Here is a 22307-nt window from a genome sequence, read left to right on the forward strand (position 1 = left end):
ATGCTGGCTCTGACACTTGGCTAAGTGACTTTGCGCAAATTACTCAATCCTATCTTATTTTCTTTGTCTTCAAAATGGAAGGAATAATAATAACAGCTAGCCTGGTGGTATTCACCTTCTGGGGATTAGGGCAGCTTGTCCTTCAAACTAACACATGAAAAACAAGTTATCAAGCATTTATAAACATCCACTATAACATAAATGGTATGTATTGGCTATCATTATCCTTTCAATCTGATTAAACTATAAAGAAATCATGAAAATAGAGCACTTTGCTTTATTTCTCTGAGCTTTTTTCTGAACATTGCATATATACAAGCATCATTTCATATAAAATACTTTAAAAGGATCTCAACAGCATAGTTGAGTGCACTTTGTCTAGACCTAACTAGTCCCACTATTCTCAAGAATTAAACAACCAGAATAAGACATGGAAAGGGTCCTATTAGTCACAAATATACCCTGACTTCTGCACTGAAAATCATCATATACAGCACTCCCAGATCTGCAGTGATACTTCACAGAGGTTCACAGAAGGTAGGGCGCATACCTAGTCATGATTCTGGAAAAGTCTCTAAAAGTGCAGCTTGTTGCAGTTCTCTCCACCAGCAGTACAAGCTGGCTGTCGGCTCCAAGACTCTAGCAAGCTCTTCCCTTCTGACCTTCCAGCTGTAAGGTGGTAGCTGCTTCTTAAAGCTTCTATCTATTCCTAAACAACACCTCTCAATCAATCTCTCTATATACATATCCCTTCTCTCTCTCTCTATCTCTCTCTCTCCCTTCCCTCCACTTTTCAGTCCTTCATTAACTGTTTAACAGATTCCCAATATGCTATGTTAAAATAACTGGAACAATTTCTCCTTTTGGGGGCAAACACAATTGAATGAGCATTTAGTCCAAATTTTCTCACACTATACAAAATTATTGTTCGTCATTAAATCAACAGACAACAACTCGAAACCTTCACATAAATATGCTAAAAATGACCTTGTAATGTTCAAGGGGAATTTGTTTTGTTTTTGTTTTTGCTTTTGTTTTTGGAGGAGGGTCTTGCTAAGACATTAAGTTGCCACGGTTGTCCTTGAGCTTCCCTCAAACTCCCTGAATGCTGGAACTATAGACAGGCATGGAGCTCTTCTTGATGTCTAATTCAGTTCTTTCACCTGAGATATGCTAGCTCCTCTTAGACTGTTACAAATGTAAACTACAGACATCTTCCACACTGCCCATGTATACTCAGAGTCATCCACACAGTCATCCTGTATGACTGCTATGAGTTTTTCTGAGTTTAGCATCTAAGTCTATTTTATTTCATGATTCTTATTTATAATAAATTACCTAAGGTTACAGTGCAAGTCAGACAAAGACTGGTCATCATTTGGATAGAAATATTATAAAGTACTGTCTACATCTCACCAATCATATCTTTGAAAGTAAAGCTACTAGATATCTAAATCAACAATATAACCCACCTGAATCACCAGAGCCTTAGCTAATTCCACTTTTAAATGAAAGTTTAACTCACTGTTTCATTACATCTTTCTAGTGGGTTATGTTGGAACATTTTCATATTTAAATCCGTATTTTAATCTAAACTATATTGCTCCTATACTTCTCTTGTATTTCAACTAGGAAACTTTTTAAAATTGTGAATAATAAGTAGACAATATTGTCTATTAACTTTATTTGAGAATAACCACCAAAGGGGGGGGGCTGTGAAACCCGATATCAAGCAGAAAGGAGCAAAAGACTATCCCTCAGCAGGTATTTGATGATGCCTAAAATGTCACTTTTCTCTAGGTAAATAAAATGCCACACCAGTGTTTCTCCCAGATCCCAGCTAGTCAAACGCACCAAAGGGCAGGGGCACTGGAGTGAGACAAGGCTGCATTAAACCTTGGCTGCGGATCTTATCAACCACGGGAATGAACTTGAGCAAGTAATTTCACTTCCCTGAATGTTGGTTTTATTATTGGGAGTAATAAAAAAATTCCTCACAGTTGAGGTTGGCTCTGCAAAATCTTAAAGCTTGTCACTAAACCAGCCCTCAACGTAAGTTAGTTTCTTCTTTCCTTCTATATATTTCCTAATTTAAAAAGGTATCCTTGGTGGTGCACAACTGTAATCCCAGCGCTCCACAGGGACTGAGATAGGAGGATCCCAAGTTCCAGCCAAGCCTGTACAATGTAGTGAGGTAGCAATACCCTGTCTCAAAATTTAAAAATGAAAGGACTGAGGTTGTAACTCGGTGTGAAGGATCTGGGTTAAGTCCCCAGTGCTGGAAAAAAAGCTGTCTTAAAATACATAAAAACACACAAAATAATTGTACGAGTTATCTATTGCTATCTATATTTAAGACAATTGTAATGTCTTAAATATATATCCACTAAAAAGACAAAAAAAAAAATATGCCTCTATGGTCAGGAATCTGTGTGCCATACCTGATTTGGTGTCTCTCTCAGGCTGCAATCAAAGCACAAGCTAGAGCCACAGCCTCACTGAAGGTATTCCAAGCAGGGCGCAACTGCTTCCAAGCTCACAAGTTTCTTGATGGTTGCTGGGCTGAAGTCAGCTTGTTCTCTCCGTTGATCAGAATTCAGCCTCAGTTACCTGCCACGTGAGACTTTCCAACATGGCAGACTGAGAAGACAAGGAAGAGTCTGACCACAGACAGAAGCCAATCTTTTGTAACCTAGTTAACACTAAATGCAGGTCCATGTTTAAGCTGGAACATGGGTATTCTCTTGTTTTCAGACTCAGACTGGAAAAGTATCCAGAGCTCTCTTGGGTCTCGGGTATGTCAGCCACAGATGGTGAGACTTCTCAGTCTCCATAATCACACAACCAATTCCTCATAACCTCATATCCTCTCTCCTCCCTCTTTCCCTCTTCTCTCTCTCTCTCTCTCGCTCTCTCACTGCTACACACACACACATACATTAATCATGGGCTGAGTGAGCAATTCTGCTCAGCGCACCAGCAGACCAGAAAAACACAGATTAAAAAAAATCAGTCATTTCTCTATCCTGCCTTTTCACTTATTGTTATAATTTACTTGACTGTATCAAAACCACTGTGTTAAGCAATAACAAGGGGCACCTTCAACTCAAGTCAACACAGACATCTGCAACAATTTACTTCACAATGATTCCTCTCCTCAGCCTGCTGCTCTTTTCAAAGTAAACATATACCAGACACTACCCCACCGCACATAGTAGAAACTCCGCCGGACACTATGTATTTTTCAGGAAATTATTCTCAATTGCCAAGAACCTAGCCCTCCCAGGCAAAATATCTATGTGCCAAAAAACAAACGTTTTATGGAGAGGTATTTGGGGATCTAGAGTGAGAAAGGCACGGATTAAAATGCCCAGCTTCTCCCACTGAGGTTTTTTTCATCTTTTCCTCTCTCTCCTCCTGTTTTCAATAGGGACAGACACTTCATAAGGTCGCTGAGGATTAAGTTATGTAAAGCTCACCACATTCTAACGTATGTAAAGTGCTAAATAATTGGTAGCTACTTTGCTTTCCATTCTACAACCAAAAGTATGTATTTTCTACATAATAATATGCTAATAATCACTCACTTCCCCAACGTGTAATTTTGCTATTAACGTATATGAGACTAACCCGGAAAGTAGGTTGAATTACTCTACCTTTAGGCCAATGGGTAAGATTCTGAATCACTTCTAAAGAGGTGGCCCTTTGATTTAGAATAGTCCTGGACTTTACTAATAGAGTCCCATTTCAGTCTTAAAAGTGTCCCAATTTGGATAATAAATTATATACTCGCCCTACCTAAATAGAATAAAAACTTCAGGTAAGAGATGAAAGTTTAAAATATTTTATCTTCTCTCAATATTCATTTGTTGTAGTTTAGGGATTTTTTTCTCTTTCTAGTTTTTTGAAACAAACTGTGAAAATATATTTCAAGAGTGAGAACTGGGCACACAATAGCTTTTCATACTGTCCAGACATGGAATTGTGACTAAGCTGTGGACCTTTACTTGAGGACAAGCCACAGCATGAATAGGGTAGTGTACCGGGACAGCCTGCTCATGCAACTGCAGGGGCTTTGGCTTACAAGTACACACTGCCATGCACTAGTTCACAATCAAAGGACAACCATAAGTTATGTGCCCCTAGCTGTTTAGTTTAAAATGTACTTTCACGTCTATCATCCAATCCCTAAACACAAGTACTGTTTTTGTCCCACTATCATACATGCACCAGAGAGTTCCACACAAGGGGTAAGAACCTGGAAAGCAATTCACACAGCTCAGCCTCTGACACACGCCCTCCTCTCTACTAAGGGCACATGGCCAGGGATGCCCTTTGCCTAAATTCTACCCATTTGAAGTAAGGATGCAACAAGAACCCCATTTTATGGAGAAGGAAACTGAGGCAGGGAGGCTCATTGGCTTTTCAGGGTCAACTTCAGGAGTCTTTTGTGAGTCCTTTGTGTCCAGGACCCTGCTCTTGCAGCAGTGCTTCCCAGAGTCCAGTCTGTACTTGCAAAGCAGCTACGTAATTTGTGGGAATCAGTGCAAAACTGAATTGCTGGGACTCATACTCAGAAAGCAGGAAAAGATCTTTTTAGATCTCTCCCCCAACCCTACCTCTCTTCTCCATCCTCTCTTTGGTGCTTTACACTGGGTTCCTTCCACCCAAACTACTCGTAAGGCAAGTACAGATCATAGCTACCTTAGCTTCACTCAGAATAGAACATGAGAAGCACATCTGCCTCGATCCCCCTCACATCAGTACCCCTGTCCCTGCCAGAGGCAGAAGGAAGCAGTGGACACTTGGCGGGAGATAGGCCCATTTCTGGGCTAACTCCAGGCCTCCTGCATGCTCCATCAGACTGCATTTATGAAACCCAGACTCAAAATCAGTGAAAAATGTTAGCAGAGAACCACAGAAGATTACACCCCAAGTGCTAAGCATCCCTGTGCATTTGGGACCTTCTGCAGCCTTGAGCCAGCCCTAAACACAGAGATCAATTGAATTTGTTAAAAACACATTCCAATTTAGTAGGTATGAGACTGTACATTTCTGCCCAGCAGCTGGAGGAAAACTGCTGGTCCGCAGGTTCTTCTTGAGTAACAAAGTCCTTCACCACAGGATTCAACTTTTAACCCATTTTTATATTAAAGCCAGTTATAAACCTTCTACTTCTCTCATTATTCAAAAAAGGCAGCCTTGAAAACGGGTATTAAGGGGCTGGGGATTTAGCTCAGCGGCATAAGCGCCTGCCTTGCAAGCAGGCAGTCGTGAGTTCGATCCCTGGTACCGATAAAAACGAAAAAGACAAAAAAAAAAAAAAAAAAAAAAAAGAAAACGGGTATTAAATACAATTGACCATCCCTTGTGTCTTTAAAATGTGATGAGTGAAAACCAAACCTATTCACATTCATGATCTCCACCTCTTTGTGTTTGGGCATTTCATATATAGAGAAAAACAGTGTCCTTGAATAATCACTGCTGTCATCCCTGTGGTCACAACAGGAAGTCTGCCTGGCTCCTCCCCAGGTAGATCCCTCCACACTCAGAAGGGTCACTCACTGGAAGAGGTCAAGGAACACTGTCTAAAACAGGAGCCACGCTCATGTATGGGAATGGAAACGAGCGCCTTAAATTGCTCAAATTGAATGCTGAAGGCATTCTCTTTCAGGAATGGCAGTAACCCCAAGTTCTAGAGGAGAAAGAAGACAAGATTTCCCAGAACTTCTGTAGTGTGAGATCTCAGGACTGTGGACTCACCTTCAGGGTAAACCCACACGGCCTATACAGTGAGATGGTCAGCAAAACTGAGCCTCAGCTCCCAAATCCCCCAAGTGGGGCCAATTACACTTCCCCTACCTAGCAAGACAGTGCCTTCAATCAAATCACACAGGAAAATCAATACAAAAGTTTGTGAACTCTGTTCTTGCTTAAGAGCCTTTAGAAATGTTATAGGTGACTAATGGATGTTACATTTCAATTTCACAACCTACAGTATTTGGGGGCTGGAGGGGGTTCTTAATGGAATATACCTTATTCTCTTAAAGGCTTTTAAAGGTGGAGTGTTACCAGAGTGACAAACCACTTTTACAACTGGAACAAACCATCCCTGACATTCAGGAATACTTGGAAATCCATCATCAATTTGATTTACACCCAGCATCAATAAATCACACAAAGTAGACCCTGTATAGCACAGGGAGTAAACAAAAGTAAACACTGTATTTCACCTGCCTTGTTGGCTAGACAAAATGAAAACTCTGGCCTCCTCAACTGGAATAATGCCTTTGGTCTGTGGCTTGTTTGGTTATTTTTGGAAACTTTTATGGAATATTAACTTTATTTGCTCTAATTCTGCAGGAAGCCACATTGGCAGTGGAAGGAAATATAAAATGATAAAAAAGCACAAGTGAAAATAAAAAAGTAGCCCAGTACTTTGCCCCAACTTTCTTTAGCTAACATATTAACTGTATCTCTCCCAAAGTATCAGTGCCAGTTGCTACTTTAGCTCTTGTTCTAACATGGCTACAATGGACCTGGGGCACACTGGGTTCCCACTGTCTGTTGTTTTTCCAGAGATAAACATAAGTGAAAGAATGATACAGGAAGGTAACATTTTATATCAGTGGCAGTGTTTTAAAATTTATGATGTGGTAGTGGGAGAAAAACACCAAGCTGTCGGACTCAGTAAGACAGCAAACACTAACCGAAACTCCAAATTACATCCAATTGAATCAGCCAACCACAAACAGTAAAAAATAAAAATAAAACTTGAAGTATTACTTCAAGTACATTAATTTTTAGACCTCCCAGGTTCATACAATACATTATCTTTCCTAAACCAGGTCTTTATAAGACACACCAGTCTTAAATGGCACAAAAGAGATTTTTAATCCCAATTAGTTTTGTGCCCTTGGTTGGTATTATTCTGGTGGGTTTTTTTCTGACCAACAATAATGAATAACCCACAAATGCGCTAATGAATAACTAACTCCCTTTGTCTCCAAGGACAGCAGAGCCCAACAAGAAATGTCAGAGGCCCCGAGGTAAAATAAAAACCTTTATAATGAAAATCTTCCCAATTATACAGTCCTCAGGGTACTAGGGATGAGGAATTGTTTTAAATATTTAAATAGTATGTCAAATGTGCTTAAAGTGGGAATCATAAACCTGATTTCCCAGATGCTTTGAAAAATGCCTTTCTAACAGTCTAATTACAATGAGTAACTGTTGGAACAGGAAGTAAGGGAAATGCTGTTATTGGTGCAACATAACTGGGAGCCCTTGCGCACAAGTCCTAGCAAGGCCAGCAGGTTGCCAACTGTAGAATGTCTCCCATGCTCATTCAGTGGCTCAGATAAACAGGAACATTCTTATCTCTGCACATTAAAAATTACATGAAGTAAGCATTCAATTTTAAAACCACTATCTATAATCTTAGAAGCTGTAAGCTATAAAACAGCTTTACTATAGGACAAAATAAAAACATACTGATGCTGCTGAAACTATGCAAGGAGGAAGCATAGGAGAAAATTCAGTAATATATTTTAACTGGAGTTCATTATCTTTTCCAATATACTTCTTAACTCTGTTGGGAGGGCTTAGAATCAATGACATCTCAGTCAATAAAGACACATTTTCACAGTTTTCCAAATATCACATCCACCACGTGTCACTCCCCCCCACACACACACCTCCTCAACTGAAAGAGACTTGCGATTCTGAAGAAAATAGATGATTCCAAGTCTGGGGCTGGGAACCATAAGTGAGCCTAGGACACCTTGCTATGCTTGAAAAGAAGAAACTGCTAGATGGGAACACGTTAAAAGGACACACAAACCAAGTTTAAGAGGTCCTCTCTGGCCTAAATTGATAGTTTGAGCATCAGAAAAAAAAATGATAATGAATGATAGCACCATAAACTTTAAAAAAATAATCCATGAATCTACAGTGATTTTCAAAAAGAAGGAGAAAAGCTCTCCTTTCCAACAGAATACCAAGTAATAAACACAGCAAGAATAACTATTATCAGGAAATCACTAATATGTGATCCACAAAGTATAAACTGATACAAAGATCATCAGTGGAATCTGTGAAAGGTTGTGGAGAACAGAATATCCCAGTACGATTACCTCTGAAAGAGAAAATGTTCTTCACAATACAGTGATCTGCCGGCACCACCTTACCCAAGTAATCAAATGTGGAAGCACAAATTCTCATAGGAGCATTCAGTGCTTCCTGTGGAATGGTTGGTGTACAAATCCCCTACACAGTACTTTCAACAAAAAATTTAACCTGAATCACACAAAATTAAAAGGCAGAAAGGGCTGTTCTAGATTCAAAGAGGCTAAAGAGACATGACAACCAAATTTAAGGTGTCTTTGATTAGATTCTGATCAAAAGGAAAAATACAACTAAACAAGAGGTTTGGATTGCAAGGTGCAGAAAATAATTTCTAAATAATAAGCAGAGTAAAATATAAAATAATACATAATTTTAATATGGACTGTATTTTAACATATAGCTACATACAAGGAGTACATCTGTATCAAAATTAAGTTCCTTGGTTATAATGAACACATGCAGGACGACTGGGTAGGAATTGAGTGAAATGTCACAATGTCTGAGTCTTCCAAAGTACTACTGCAAAGAGATACAGGTGGCCAAAAGATGGAAAGTAAAATTAAATAGAATTTCCATTTTTTATGTACATAAGACAAGATTAATCTTCTTTTAAAAATTCAGGTCCAACTATGAATTTTATCTAAGAAATAGTTTATGTAATGATTGGCTCATGGAAGGTGGAGGTAGCTGAATGGGGCTTCCAGGAAAACTGTTTTAAGAGGATATATTGGGGAGAACTGTCTTTTGTTATTATTTTCCCTTTTGTCCTTTCTTGCTTCTGCCACTTCTCAGAAGGCAAACTGTAGCCAGAGCTGGAGGGAGGCAGCCAGTGTGCAACCAAAAAGAGAAGACAGGCCATGATCTTGGACTTTATACACAGAAGAGCTGCCAGTGAGAAGCCATCAACCCGTACGCCGTACTTCCCTGTGCGAGAGGCTTCCAAAGGTTCTCAGTTCACGCTATGCTTAGCCCCTCAAGAAGTTTTTTTTTCATGGTGCCCCTAGGCCAAAAGAAACACCTAACACTTGCATTTATTAACTAGACAGATGTCAGCACATAGTAGCATTTTTGTACTACCAAATTATTAACTGCTTTAAAGAGTAATGCACATCTATTGCTATTTAATTTTAAATGACCACAATTATTAATGAAATGGGTGCTCCAATGGGTGCTTCCACTTCTCAAACCTTAAAATAAGAATGGATAACACCACCCTCATTTCTTATTCACAATGAATTTTCACTTAGTAGTTGCTTTGTTCAATTGTGAGAAAATACACAGGACATAAAATTTATAGTTCAGTGGCATCAAGTTCATTCACATTGTTGCATAATGTCACATTACCCATCTGCAGAATTTTCTCATTTTCTTCAACTTAGAATCTGTCACCATCAAACACTAACTCTCCATTTCCTCTTCCCCAAATCCTTATTAACCACCATTTTTTCTGTTTCTATGAATCTAACATTCCTAGAACTTCATTGTACAACACTTATCCTTCTGGGACTAGTATATTTCACTTAGGGTAATTTACTCAAGATTCATCAGTGTTGTAGCATATGAAGTTTCTTTTGTAAGGCTAAACAATACTCCAATATAGACATAGATGTAGAGACAGAGACACAGAGATATAGACAGATAGATATTATTATTATTATATTATACGTTTTATATATATATATATATATATATATAGAGAGAGAGAGAGAGAGAGAGAGAGAGAGAGAGACCTTTTTATCTATTTATCCAATAAAGGACATTTGTTTCTACCTTTTGGCTACTATAAATAATGCTGCCATGAACACAGGCATAGAAAATATTTGTTTCTTTAAAACCACAACTACTGGAAACAGCTTTGCAAAGATTAAAGGAACATTGTGCAATTTACTACTGAAACTGTCAAGCTCCTCAAACTAGTAGCTTGCCTGGTGTTTAAAGGATGTCACATGTCACCATGTTTAGATGTCCCAAGACTCTGAGTTTGTGTGGCACTCCAGTGATCCTAATGCACTGTCTGCGAAACACACCACATGATATGAAAAGTCACTGTCATTCGCATTGCCAATTGAGCAAAACTGAGTCGTTAAGTAAACCCTACCATCAAGTGTATACTTTCCACAAGGCTTCCACTGGAGATTCTCCAGTCTTTAAGCCAGATACTTGCCAGTGATAATCCTTAATTTAAATTCTCTGTTCACAACTCCGCTATGTTCTTAAGAGTTACTATAACCACTCTCAAGGCTCAAAAAGTGCACTTTCTTACCCATCATGTAAATTATACATTGTCCTTAAACAATGATAACTCACTATAATGGTTAATTTTCATGTGAACTTCACTGGGCTGTAGATTGCTCAAATATTTGATCAAAAATTATTCTGAGTGCTTCCATTGTGGTGGTTTCGAATGAGGTTAACATTTAAATTGGTAGACTGAGTAAAGCAGATTGCTCTACTAACACAGATGGTCCTCATCCAACCAGCTGAAGGCCTGAATAGCACAAAAGGCTGACTCCTTCCCTGAGGAAGGCAGAATCTTTCCTGCCTTTGAACTGGGACATCAGCTTTTTTCTTGCCTTTGGACTTAAACTGAAACACTTTAGCCACACACACTGCAGATTTTAGAATTTAACAACCTCCATAATCTTATCAGTGAATTTGTTATCACACATACATACATACATACATACATCCCGTTAGTTCTTTCTGCGGAGCCCTAAATACTACTTGCAGAGTCACATGTTCTGTCAGCATTCTCAAGACAGAACCAAACTCCTTGGTATACAGTTCCTGATTCTTCTCCTGCTTTCTGCTTATTCCTCTGCAGCCCTCTCTCTTAAGCAATCACTGCACCAACAAACTTATGCTATGTAAATCCTGCAGAAATTCGTAAAATACTCCATGATCCCTCCCCATCAAGTTCGCAGTATGCTTTACTCCCTACCTAGTATATGTTCTGAACAAGCCCTTCAAGCACACGTGTTCCGTGCATGTGCACATACACATGCAAATACACACAGACTATGCACTCGCACTGCAAAGCTACCTCCTCACGATTCAGGCTTCTGCCTTGATGTTTTACTATCCTCCCAGATCCACCTACCAAGAACAAGCAGAACCCCTTTTCTAAGGTTGTCATGGTACTCAGAGCGCATCCTATCAGAGCCTTTATTATGTTTTAACTACCCATATATTTGTCTGAATTTTCCAACACCTTGAAAGCAAGGGTTATGTTTTATTGGCTATTGTGTCTCCAGAATGATGGCTCATCATCATGCTTAGTAACTTTTTATTGAGTAAATGATTAGGTAAAGTTCACACAGTCCTAAACCATCAGTTATTGGTGTAATTTAGGAATTGTCAACCAAAATCTGAAAGGACATGTTCACCCATTTCTGACATCATCTAGATCACTCATGGTATCCAAGCTGTGGGGCCATCAGGGATAATAATAGTGTCTTTAATTCCTTATCTGTGTCCATGAGTGCCCCAACCACACAGTGGGTCCAGAACCCACACGGTAAATTAACAAACTGACTGAACCAGAAGGCCACAGAGAAGGGAATCAGGAAGCAGCACTATTTATACACGCATTCCAAAGTAGATTGACCCTGAGAGCTAACTATTCCTTAAGTACCTGAAGCATTTTTTAACCATGATCATAATTACAGTCATTTCTGATCACCACCAAAGTAACTCCTTCCTGGCTGTGTTTCCAAAGGTGCTTACTCTTTCTAAATCTTAATTCCCTTATCAGTTAAATCAACTTGGGGCTGTTGTGAGGAATAACTGAGACTATGTATTGCTCAAGAATGAACGGAAAGATTTTAATAGGCCCCTGCCCTGAGTAATTAAACAAACCCTGGGGTTTGTATTAAGGAACTTAGCTTGACATGCCATGAGCAAACAATCTAACAATAACAACTATTTGACAGACAGCCCCCAGGGAAATTTTTTCCTATACTAACATCAGTACCTCTAGGAAATAAAACAACTCAAAACCAAACCTAGACCAAATATTAATAAATAAAAAACAAAAATTAAAAATCTTATGAATATTTAGTGTTATGTTGGGTTTTTTTAATTTCCCCATTTGTACCAGCTCCTCCACATACAAAAATACACAGACACTATGATAAATGACTGTTGGTATACTTGTCTAATATAATTCATTTATACACCTTAATTAACCAGGTGAGTGGTTATTGGGAAGGTTTCTTGTTCATATTATTTGATGATGTAAGTGTTTTTAATGTAAACATTGAAAACTAAGTCTAAATAAGGAAACTATAATTGTCCAATTTTGCATAACAAGGCTGTATTATATTTATATATACATGTTCTTTTTTTACTTCCAGCCTAAATGCATATACCATCTGCAACATAACTTCATTAAGTCAACATCAGTTTCTAGAGAGCATCTCCAAATAATCTGCTATTCCCTGACAATTATGCTTCAATCTAAAATATACAGTAATATAAAATTGAGTTAAAAGGAAATTCTTTCTGCATCTCAAGTTAACTAGGTTTTCTAGTTCTTCACAAGTACAAAACACCTTTTCATTATTCTCCTCCAGCTTTCTCCTCTCCCGTTAACAGCTGCACTGTAAAAAATTAGTTTGCTCATAAATTAATTTTTCTTATCGTTCATAAAATGTGCCAGTTCTTTGGATCATTAAAATTTCTCACATTTTTAGCCTTTTCCTTCCAAACATCACCTTTCTTCTAGCATTTCTAACATTAGCATAAATGACAGTCCCATTCAACCCTCTCATCCATGACCAATAGGCAGAGCTACATGTACCCAGAGGGCAGTATTTTTCTAAAGCAGGGTCTTTTTAGGGCAGGATAACCACTGTTCCAATTCTCTACCTCTGATCTTTCTTTTTGTCCTCACTGTTTCCCAACCCAATGATGTGTCCCATGTTCGGGCCCAGCATTCACACACACAAATACACACCCACAACCTTACAAGGCAAGCTATGTAATCATGACACTACCAACTTTGACTCTGACAATGAATTACATGTTTTTCTATAGAATTTACTGGCAGGAAAAGCACTAGGGGGAGGAAAAAAAATAAGTTTCCACTTTTAAAAGATCCCAAAAAGACAATCCTACCTTTCCCAGGATTTGGAGGAAAAGGACTTCCAAACTCTTGCTGCTTTGGCTTTAAAGAATGGGTCCCTGACATGCCTCCAGGCTGGGTGACCTGGAATCTTGGCTTCTCACTGGTGAAAACTTGTCTCCTGGGGCTCAGAGCGGGCAGATGGATGGGGCTCTCAGCCATACTGTGCTGAAGAGCCATCCCTCCTCCCAAGGGCATCTTGCGATGCAGGCTGTTAGAAAGGCTTCCAATAGCGGGGCTTGGTGTGTTGCCACAAGACGAGGGGCCAGGAGTCCCCGAGTGGGTTCGGATGGGAGGAATATGTTGGCCACTGAGCATCCCAGGCCCCTGTGGGGTTCCCGACATATGGTGAAGACTCATGCTGCGTGACCTTCCATTCATCCTGAAAAACCTGTGGCCAAGATGGTCAAATATCCAATGGCACTAATGACTCCTTTCAGGCAAAGTCCAATAAGTTATCCATGGTGTGGGTTATAAGCCTGTTTAAAAAAATAAATGCAGGCATTTTTAAAAGTAAAAATGAAAACAAAGGACAGAGTTTTCAACCCGTGTAGCATTCTTATCAAGAACAGAAGAACCTTTAGCAAAATGGCCTTTTACGTAGAACAAGATCATAAAATACAGGGCTCACTGACAGGCACTCTCCCCTTCTATATTCATAGGAGACAAGGATTATGGATCACTATATTGTTGTTTGCCACTGAGCGTTCTCAACAGGGTGCTCTTCACAACTATAATGCATCTAGTGAGACCAGCCTGCAAATTAAACTTATTTTGATCCCTAAAGGATCTGTGCATACGAGTTCACTTTTTTTGTAGTGGGTCCTGGGAAATGAAAAAGTACTATTTTCATGTGCTGTATGAGGCCAGGCAACAATCACAAAACAGACCTAGGCTCTCAAGGGGTTAGTGAGGGTATGATAGCATCTCTCACTTTCACTCTTAAGATGAAGCTTTTTTTTTTCACTCTAAGATGAAGCCTCTACATTTACAAATGTCTGACATTACATACTGTGATACTATCCAACAGCCCTAGGAGATACTCAGTTGTACTCAATAGCTCCTAAGCCAGGGAAAAGTCACAAAGGCTTTACATATCCGTATATTCCCTTTAGTATCAGAGTCTTGGTTACATATGATGGAAAGCACGAGGACAGACTAGCCCTCCTAAAGGAAATCTATTCAGTATGTTCACTGTGCCCTGTACTGTAGTGTTTATCAGTCATAGCCCCATGAAATTTCCTATGGGAGAACCAAATAGGACCACAGGATACTATTATCCACCCATATGTGATGAAGTCAGTACTTATGATTCTAAAACATTTTTCTCCTTTGCCCAGCTGCTCCCCAGAGTGTGATGTAATAGGTGGCCAAGTGCTATGGTAGTGTCACTTCTCCACATGCATGATAGACCCCATTCATAGTCTGCCTTTCCTATAGGCACGATGTCATGGAAAGAAGCCAAGCTGCACACAGGAAACAAGGACTGAGTGCAAAGCAGTAATGTTCAGATAGGTTCAGTTAGACAGTTTGGCTTTTTCTATACAATCCACTCAAGGTTGTAAGGCAAATATTTTCAACTCAACTCCTCAGAAAGCGAATCAAGGAAAGAAAACTTTTCAGGAAGAACTTTCTTTCTTATATCATTTGAGGAAATTTTAAAACATTAAGTTTCAAGTCAAATCTCACTGTGCCTCCTGGAAAGTTTACCACATGTGAGGAGTTTCCAACACAGTGAGCACCCAGGCATGGTGGCAACATTCCCGTAATTCTGACCTAGGAGGCTGAGGCTGGAGAATCACAAGTTTGAGCTCAGCCTGGACGGCTTAGTGCTTAGTGAGACAATGTGTGTGTGCACAATTTGGAATGGTTTTTTGTCTCTGCCATTAAATACTATCATGTCATCCAGCAGTCCTCAGAGACAATCAATAGTACTAATCTAATCAGGGTTGCTCATGCCTTCTTGCTGCCCTTCCATGAATGGAAAGGTGAGCCTAAATGAGCTAAACCTCCTCATTTTAAGTTTGTTTATGGAACAATAAGAAGTAGACCCTGAAGGCTGAGATTCAGCTCAGCCACATAAGCACCTGCCTGCCAAGTGCGAGGTCATAAGTTCGATCCCTGGTACAAAAAAAAAAGAAAGAAAGAAAGAAAGAAAGCAAGCAAAAGAAATACCTCCTGAAATCACACTGTTTATGAGATTATTTTTCATGCTGGAAAAACTCCAGTGCCTTTTCCATTGTGTCCATGAAGAGTCTGAAAGCATTACCAGTCAGCCTGTTGATTCACTCATTGGTTAATCATGAGCAAGAGTCATTTAAAGTCTCTGTGCTCCGCCAGATAAAAGTAGCCATCTATTCTCTCTTCACTGATAAAAATGTTGTTTTCTGAGTCCTCTGAACCCGAGTATTCTTCAAATACTTATTCAGCACCCACCAAAAAAACAGCAAAGAAGTAAGTCATATTGGCAATTTTCTGAAAATGAAGAATTGTTCAACATGACTGGAAATATGAGTCACTAAGACCATGGTCCAAGTGACAAGTGTCTACAGATTTCCAGACTGTGTCCATTTCCAGGTTTTTAAGGGAGTCATTTTTGCCAGCAGGATTGTATACAAGCAGGAATTCTCATCAAAGATGTTGCTAAAAACATATAAATAAGCACTTAGCATGAAGCTTACCCATTAAAAAGGTGAGGCTACAAGAAGGAAAAAAGAACCATAGTACTAAGAAATTAGTTAGATATCAGGCATTCACACATGTCTACCTTGCACTGACTATTTTATTTTTTTATAAAATGCAATCCTGTTTAAATAGTATTAGGTTGAAAGTAAAATCAACACAAAATGTACTTAAATTTTATTACTGAAAATAAAGTGATTAACACCATAAAGAAAAAGCCACAGGGCAATGACATGTAAGCTAAGCAAAACCAGATTCAAGACAAAAAAGAAAATATGTAAAAATGTGCCTAAAATTCCAGCTTCTCACACTAATTATGCTAATGAATTTTTCAAGTATTAGATTCCAGAATGTAAAAATCAATTTTGTTTATTCATATTATAATATTTTGGTATATTTTTTGGCTGAGCTATATGATGAGCACAGAATTCTAAATTCACTTGGTTAACAAAAGGAGAATCATTTCGGTTTATACTTCAATCCTAGCACTTGGGAGACTGAGTCAAGAGGAGCCCTGTGAGTTTAAGGCTGGTCCAGGTTACATAAAGAGTTCAAAGCCAGACGAAACTACATAGCAAGACTCTGCCTCAAAAAAAAAAAAAAAAAAAAAACCAGAAAGGATCAACTGCTGCATTTAAGAGAGACACATGCTCATAGAGTCAGATTTAAGAGAGACACATCCTCATACAGTCAAAGTGGAAAGAGCACTCGACAGGTCAAGATATCTGAGCTTTGCTAACAAACCATTAATAACTTCCGTTTTTTCATCCACAAAAGGCTGAGGAGTTGGATATAATCACTTTGGTCTCCTGACATTTTGTTAAACTGGATAATTTAGATGAGGAAGATTATTAAAATATCCATTTACTATAATCAGGAAAATAAATATGCAGCTTTTGAATACCTGTGCACTTAAATCTAGGGGGATTGGATAGATACAGAAATAAAAACAACACCACTTCTACCAACTCTGAGTAAGAGCATATAAGAAGGCTTTCCCACTGGTGGTGCACAGAATGACATCAACCAGCAAAAATGAATTGAGGATTAAACTTGCACTTTGCAAAGAAAGTAAAATCACAAATCAGTTATCAAAAATGTAATGGATACAATTTAACTAAAGATACTCTTTCTATTTGAAAATCTGATTGAATTTCCCAGCATTTTTAAATCTATTTTCTTCCACCCAATTACTCTACTGTAGGCTATCTAAAAAACAAAAAAGGAGCAACCAAAGTCTAATAAGTTTAGAGTATTTTGGATCTGACATTGACATATTTAAATCTTTATACTCCACTGGTTGACACAACGAAAATGTTCTTTCTGCCAATGAGTCAACATAAGAGTTAATAAATCTCTACTTTTGACTACTTTCAAATTCTTAAAAGACTCCTGTAAATCAGGTCAGAGAGGAAATGACTTAACTCCCTAAGGAAACGAAGGCACAAAACCATCTAATAATTCCACCAGTTTTCTGGAAAACCATGACTTTAATGAAAATATAACATCATGACTCTACCTTCTACCCAAGGCCCTAGGCACCATTCCTCCTATATTAAGAGATTCAACAAAATGAAAGCAATGTTAACTCACCCATTCAAGAAAATTCCAAAAATACAAGTTCTATAATGCCTATTTACAGCCAAAGGCCCTTTCTTAGTAAATATCATTAATAGACTCATCTGGAGTCATAATTCATCTGATGAGCCAGTTAATTATTAATTTTCATACATCATTTCATTTCCTTAGGCTACATTTAGCCTTTGTTGTATTTTCCATTCCTTATGCCACAAGTATTTCTTTGCCTGCACAGAAAACCTGATAACGAGGCACGAAACGCAGGTCAGCAAACTGCTCCATGTATACATACACATATACACACAGTCCACCCAAAAAAAGTTCTTATTGATTCTTTTAATTTTTCCCTGTGGGTTAATGACTATAATTTCATCAACACTGCCTTTTCAATTCCTCTGCCTTCATCGTTTAATAGCTCTGTGTTATTCCTGTGAGCTTGTCTTGTTACAGCTTTTGAAGCCTAAAGAATATAGAAATGAAAAGCCTACTGATAGATAATACAAGTTATTCTCATGCACGGCTGCAGTGTGAAGTACATTTTGCATTCAATCTAGAACAGATAGACCTGAATGTTCTTAGATCCCAGGAGTTCATTTTAATAAGCAGAATGTACCTTGTCCTAACACAGGTGACTGACTCCTCAGAAAAGATTGTATAAACAAAAACCAATCATGTAAGTCATTTTATTGGCAACAATATAAACACAGCTATATTAGATGTCACCAATAAATCAAAATTGTTCTTGTCTGCAATTTTAACAACAGGAAAGTGCAAACATGTGCCTGTGAAGGTGGAGGATATTGTGGAGGCAATGTATTGGACGTATACAGTATTTCTCTAAACTGAAACTGGAGAGTCCTATATTATGAAAAAGCAACCTGCAACAAGGTACAGTTAATCATTTCTGTAGGCTCACAGCTTTATCCAGTGAAACTGAAAATTTCAAAAATTAAAACAAATTACACTAAAACAGAGCTAATTCCTCATCATTAAAATGTGAAGAAGAAACTTCAGGAAATTACATCTAATAACTAGCATGTGCAGACCTACTCATGAGTGTATTCCCCAGTCTTAATGTTGGCAGTTGTAAATATATTAAGATGTACAGATGTTACTCCAGCAATACAATCACCAATAAGATGAAATCCAAGAGGCTCATTCGGAATTACACTAATTAAAAATAAGTAGACAAATCAGCGTTTCCTCCAGAGACTCCAGATCATCTTTCCGAAGACCATTCAGAAGACATAATATAATAAACACTATGAATCCCATTAATGGAAACCTTGACTTGAATTTACTGGTAGCCTTAAACCCCTAATAGATATTGACTCATTTTAACATTTTTTTTACTTTTATATTTTATACAGTTTATTCAAAATAAAAAGAATCTTTCCTGGACTTATGAGCATAGTAAACCATTTTAAACTGAAATTATAGTTATGGCACTCAAAACATACTAAATATAAATAGGACATAAAAGAAAGGAAGGGAAAGGAAAGAGAATGGGAAAAAAGAAATTCATTCCCTCTTGGTCAACCCTAACTCAGAAATCAGAAGCAGCATTCAGAAACTTACACAGGATGACAGAGATTACAGATTGCTGGAGGAAATTCAGAACCCTCACGAAAATATTGCTGGAGGGCAATATTAAAGTTCAATAACCTGTCTCAGAATCTACTTTCCATACTTCAGTGCATCTATCCTCTCATATCCTTGTAGTTTACTAAATGTCACCAGTTTAGCAGTAATTAATTCAAGTGTTTCATTTACTCTGCTTGAATCATTAACTCATCAATGATTACAAAAAGATCTAGAAAACTGTGGCCCGACCAAAAATGGCAAAGGAAGGGGGCACAATTAAGGATTTCCTTGATGATCCAAAAGAAATCATACAAAGTGAGAGTAAATATGAAACTAAATTTTTTTGTTACCACATGACTGTGATACATAATAGTGACATTTGTCTTTGGGAACTGATACATACACATACCACATCTTGATCATTTTTATTCCCCTTCTAACTTCCCTATATGCCCTTCTTCAAATCCCCTTCCCATCACCCCAATGTCTATCTCTATGTTCCCTACCATCTCTCTTTTATTTTGATCTTTATTTATATTTTGAGTTTCTCATAAAAGAGAAACCATGAGTTATTCATCCTTCTGTGTTTGATTAATTTCACTCAGCAGATATTCTCAAGATCCGCTCATTTTCCTATAAATGACTTAAATTTATCCTTCCTGAAGGGTGAGTATACTCTGCTGAAGACAAAGAGGTAAGGTTAGAAAGGAAAACAGGCCCTAGCCAATTCTAGGTATAAAAATGCTGTTAAGTTCTCAGATCTACGTTTAACAAAGTACTCTTTCTAAAACGGTGTTTTCCAACTGCATTACAATACAGTGCTGATCCATGAAATCAATAACTCAACAGGGAAAACTGTATTAATGAAATAGAACCAACCAGAATACAGTAAAACCTATCAAGAGTACTTAAAATCTATTAATGGTCAAGAGTCATTTCGTAAGTTACTTGTGGGTGTATACACCTCAGTATGTAGACAAGACAGTATGTAGATAAGACAAAAAAAATTGATTTATGGTGGATCATAGTCAAAAGAAAATAAAAGCCACTGTTATAAAAGCATTTGTATTATCAGCCTACACAAGTACCTACAAGAAACAGATGAGGGTAGAGTCAGATTTAAATAAAAGTAAGATACAGTTATGATGAACAAAATATCCAAAGTAAGTTTGGCATTTTTAATTTTATTCCCAAAAAATGAAAGCTAAACAATACAGTCACATACCTACCAGTGCTGTGCTTTTACTCAATAGATATCAACTGATCAGTTGTGTTTGAATAATAATTCATCAACTAACTCAGAGGATTAACAGCAAAATGATTGACAACATTAGGTGTTCCTTACTGCAGAAGACAGAGGACCCTCTCCTGGAACAAAACCCTGCTCTTACACTGCAAAAGGGGAAAAGTTTAAAGTAACACATCACTGTCTTTGAGAAAGTAGGTTTTCAAAATGTGTTCTTAATATGAGTTAACCATAAGATTCTGAGACCAGGATTTCAAATGGAAAAATGAACGCATTCCCTATGATGTCACCACTGAATTAATTACCTGAGTTGAAGAGAGTGAGCACCACATGGCCATAGTTTGAACACAAAGTTTCTTTAAAAAATATCAAAGCAAAATAATTGGATGGAGATTTTTCTTAAAATAAATAAATAGCAACTCCATTCTCACACAAAGGGGTATAAGAACAGTAAAATACAGCAAAATGAAAAGAGCAGTCTTTGCCATTTAGTCTGAATAGCTAATAGTCCATACAAATAGCCATTTTCAATGATAAAAACCACAATTCTCTCAAAGGCTAATAAACATGTATCTGTAAAAAGAGTCCAGAAATAAAATGTATCACTCCTTAACACCAATATTCAAGCATATTAAAGCATCTCTATTACCCATGTAACTGAGAGATTTCTTTCCTCCAGTGTAGTTGTTGCTTAAAAATGACCACTGTCACTATTTTTAGCTGTTGGTAGAGACAGAAGTTTTATACAAGTTAAATTATGTTCATTGACATCAGTGTAAAAGTATGAATGTCCACAACAATGACTAGGCCCTTAACCAACATGACAACATATTTATTAAAAAAAGTTTAAACCTCTAGGAATGACTCAGCCAAGCTACAGACAGAAGTGGAATTTATTGGTCATGCTAAAAAGGTTGGGAAAACATTAATCCATTTCTTCACACACAAGAATAACAAAAATTTGTACATAGCTTTGGCATCTGGTTGGTTTTCTTGTACAGTACTCAGCAGGCCTAGAAATGAAATTTCACAGCTCTGGCTCAGAACTGAAGGAACACTGCTACTCAGAAAGTCTGACCTTTCTATCAAGGATTGGGTTAGATCTTAAACTGACCCTATCTGCTCATCTGCAGTTCAGGAAGGCTTGCTGCCCCTGAAGGAAAGTGCAGCATTTCACGCTCTTGGCCTACGAAAGATTGCACTAGACAAGAATGACCCCATCAACTTTCTTCTTCTCAGTCTGCTAATACTGAGATCATTCATGATTCAAGCTTTACAGACAAATCCCTGATTTTGTACCCAAAGCAGAGCCTGACTAGATCTTTGTTCCTGTGCATTCTATACACTGTCTTAGGATTCACCTCGATAGTCTGACTCCCTCTTTCCCCCTTTGGTCCTTTTCCTCAAAAATCCAGATACTTCTCTCCTTCCAGGGCCTCCCTCAGATACTTATGTTAGGGCCTCCCTGCTCTTTCTAGCTTCCAAGTCTCTGGTCTAAAATCAGGGTCCTTATACTATTGTGCACAGTTTGTGATATTACGTGACAGTAAAGATGAAAATACACATCACATTTAGAATAGTTCCTGGGATGTAAAATAAACCTATAAATGTTAAATATGTCACCCTAAATACCTCTCTTAGCATTCATATCTGCTTATATTGCATTATAGTTATCTGGTATGTTTCACCTCCCTGTCTAAATTGAAACTTCATTAATGAACTTTCTCCAGTCCTTACATTTATGTACATGGCTTTATATTATATTTATATACTTATATTTTCCATACTACTTTATCATATATATTGTAATACTACGTACATATTCATGTATATTGATTATATTCATATTATTCATTTTACCCATCACACTGGAAAGATACCCATCACCTGTATCTGGCATTTAGCCCTTATTGCCTGAATAAATATAGTATAAAATGTGACCATTTAAATCATGAGTCCCACAGT

At 37.9% G+C, this 22307-nt stretch overlaps 1 protein-coding gene across 10 annotated transcripts in view; it reads right to left on the reverse strand.

Moving 5' to 3' along the window:
- Positions 1-22307, reverse strand: part of Glis3 (GLIS family zinc finger 3) — a 429668-nt gene that overhangs the window by 402140 nt on the left and 5221 nt on the right. For 4 of the 10 annotated variants that reach the window (XM_063250536.1, XM_063250532.1, XM_013155103.2 and 1 more), the window contains one exon: positions 13246-13731. The exons of 5 other annotated variants lie outside the window; for them this stretch is intronic. In XM_063250536.1, the coding sequence (XP_063106606.1) occupies positions 13246-13633 (388 nt within the window). In that variant the 5' untranslated portion in view covers positions 13634-13731. Of the gene's footprint in view, positions 1-13245; positions 13732-22307 lie in introns of those variants that run through there. One more of the 10 variants, XM_063250578.1, reaches the window with a different exon arrangement.

The sequence above is a fragment of the Cavia porcellus genome, unplaced genomic scaffold (genome assembly GCF_034190915.1).
Source record: "Cavia porcellus strain 051 isolate PalLab524CR breed Dunkin Hartley unplaced genomic scaffold, mCavPor4.1 scaffold_1, whole genome shotgun sequence".
Lineage (NCBI taxonomy): Eukaryota > Metazoa > Chordata > Mammalia > Rodentia > Caviidae > Cavia > Cavia porcellus.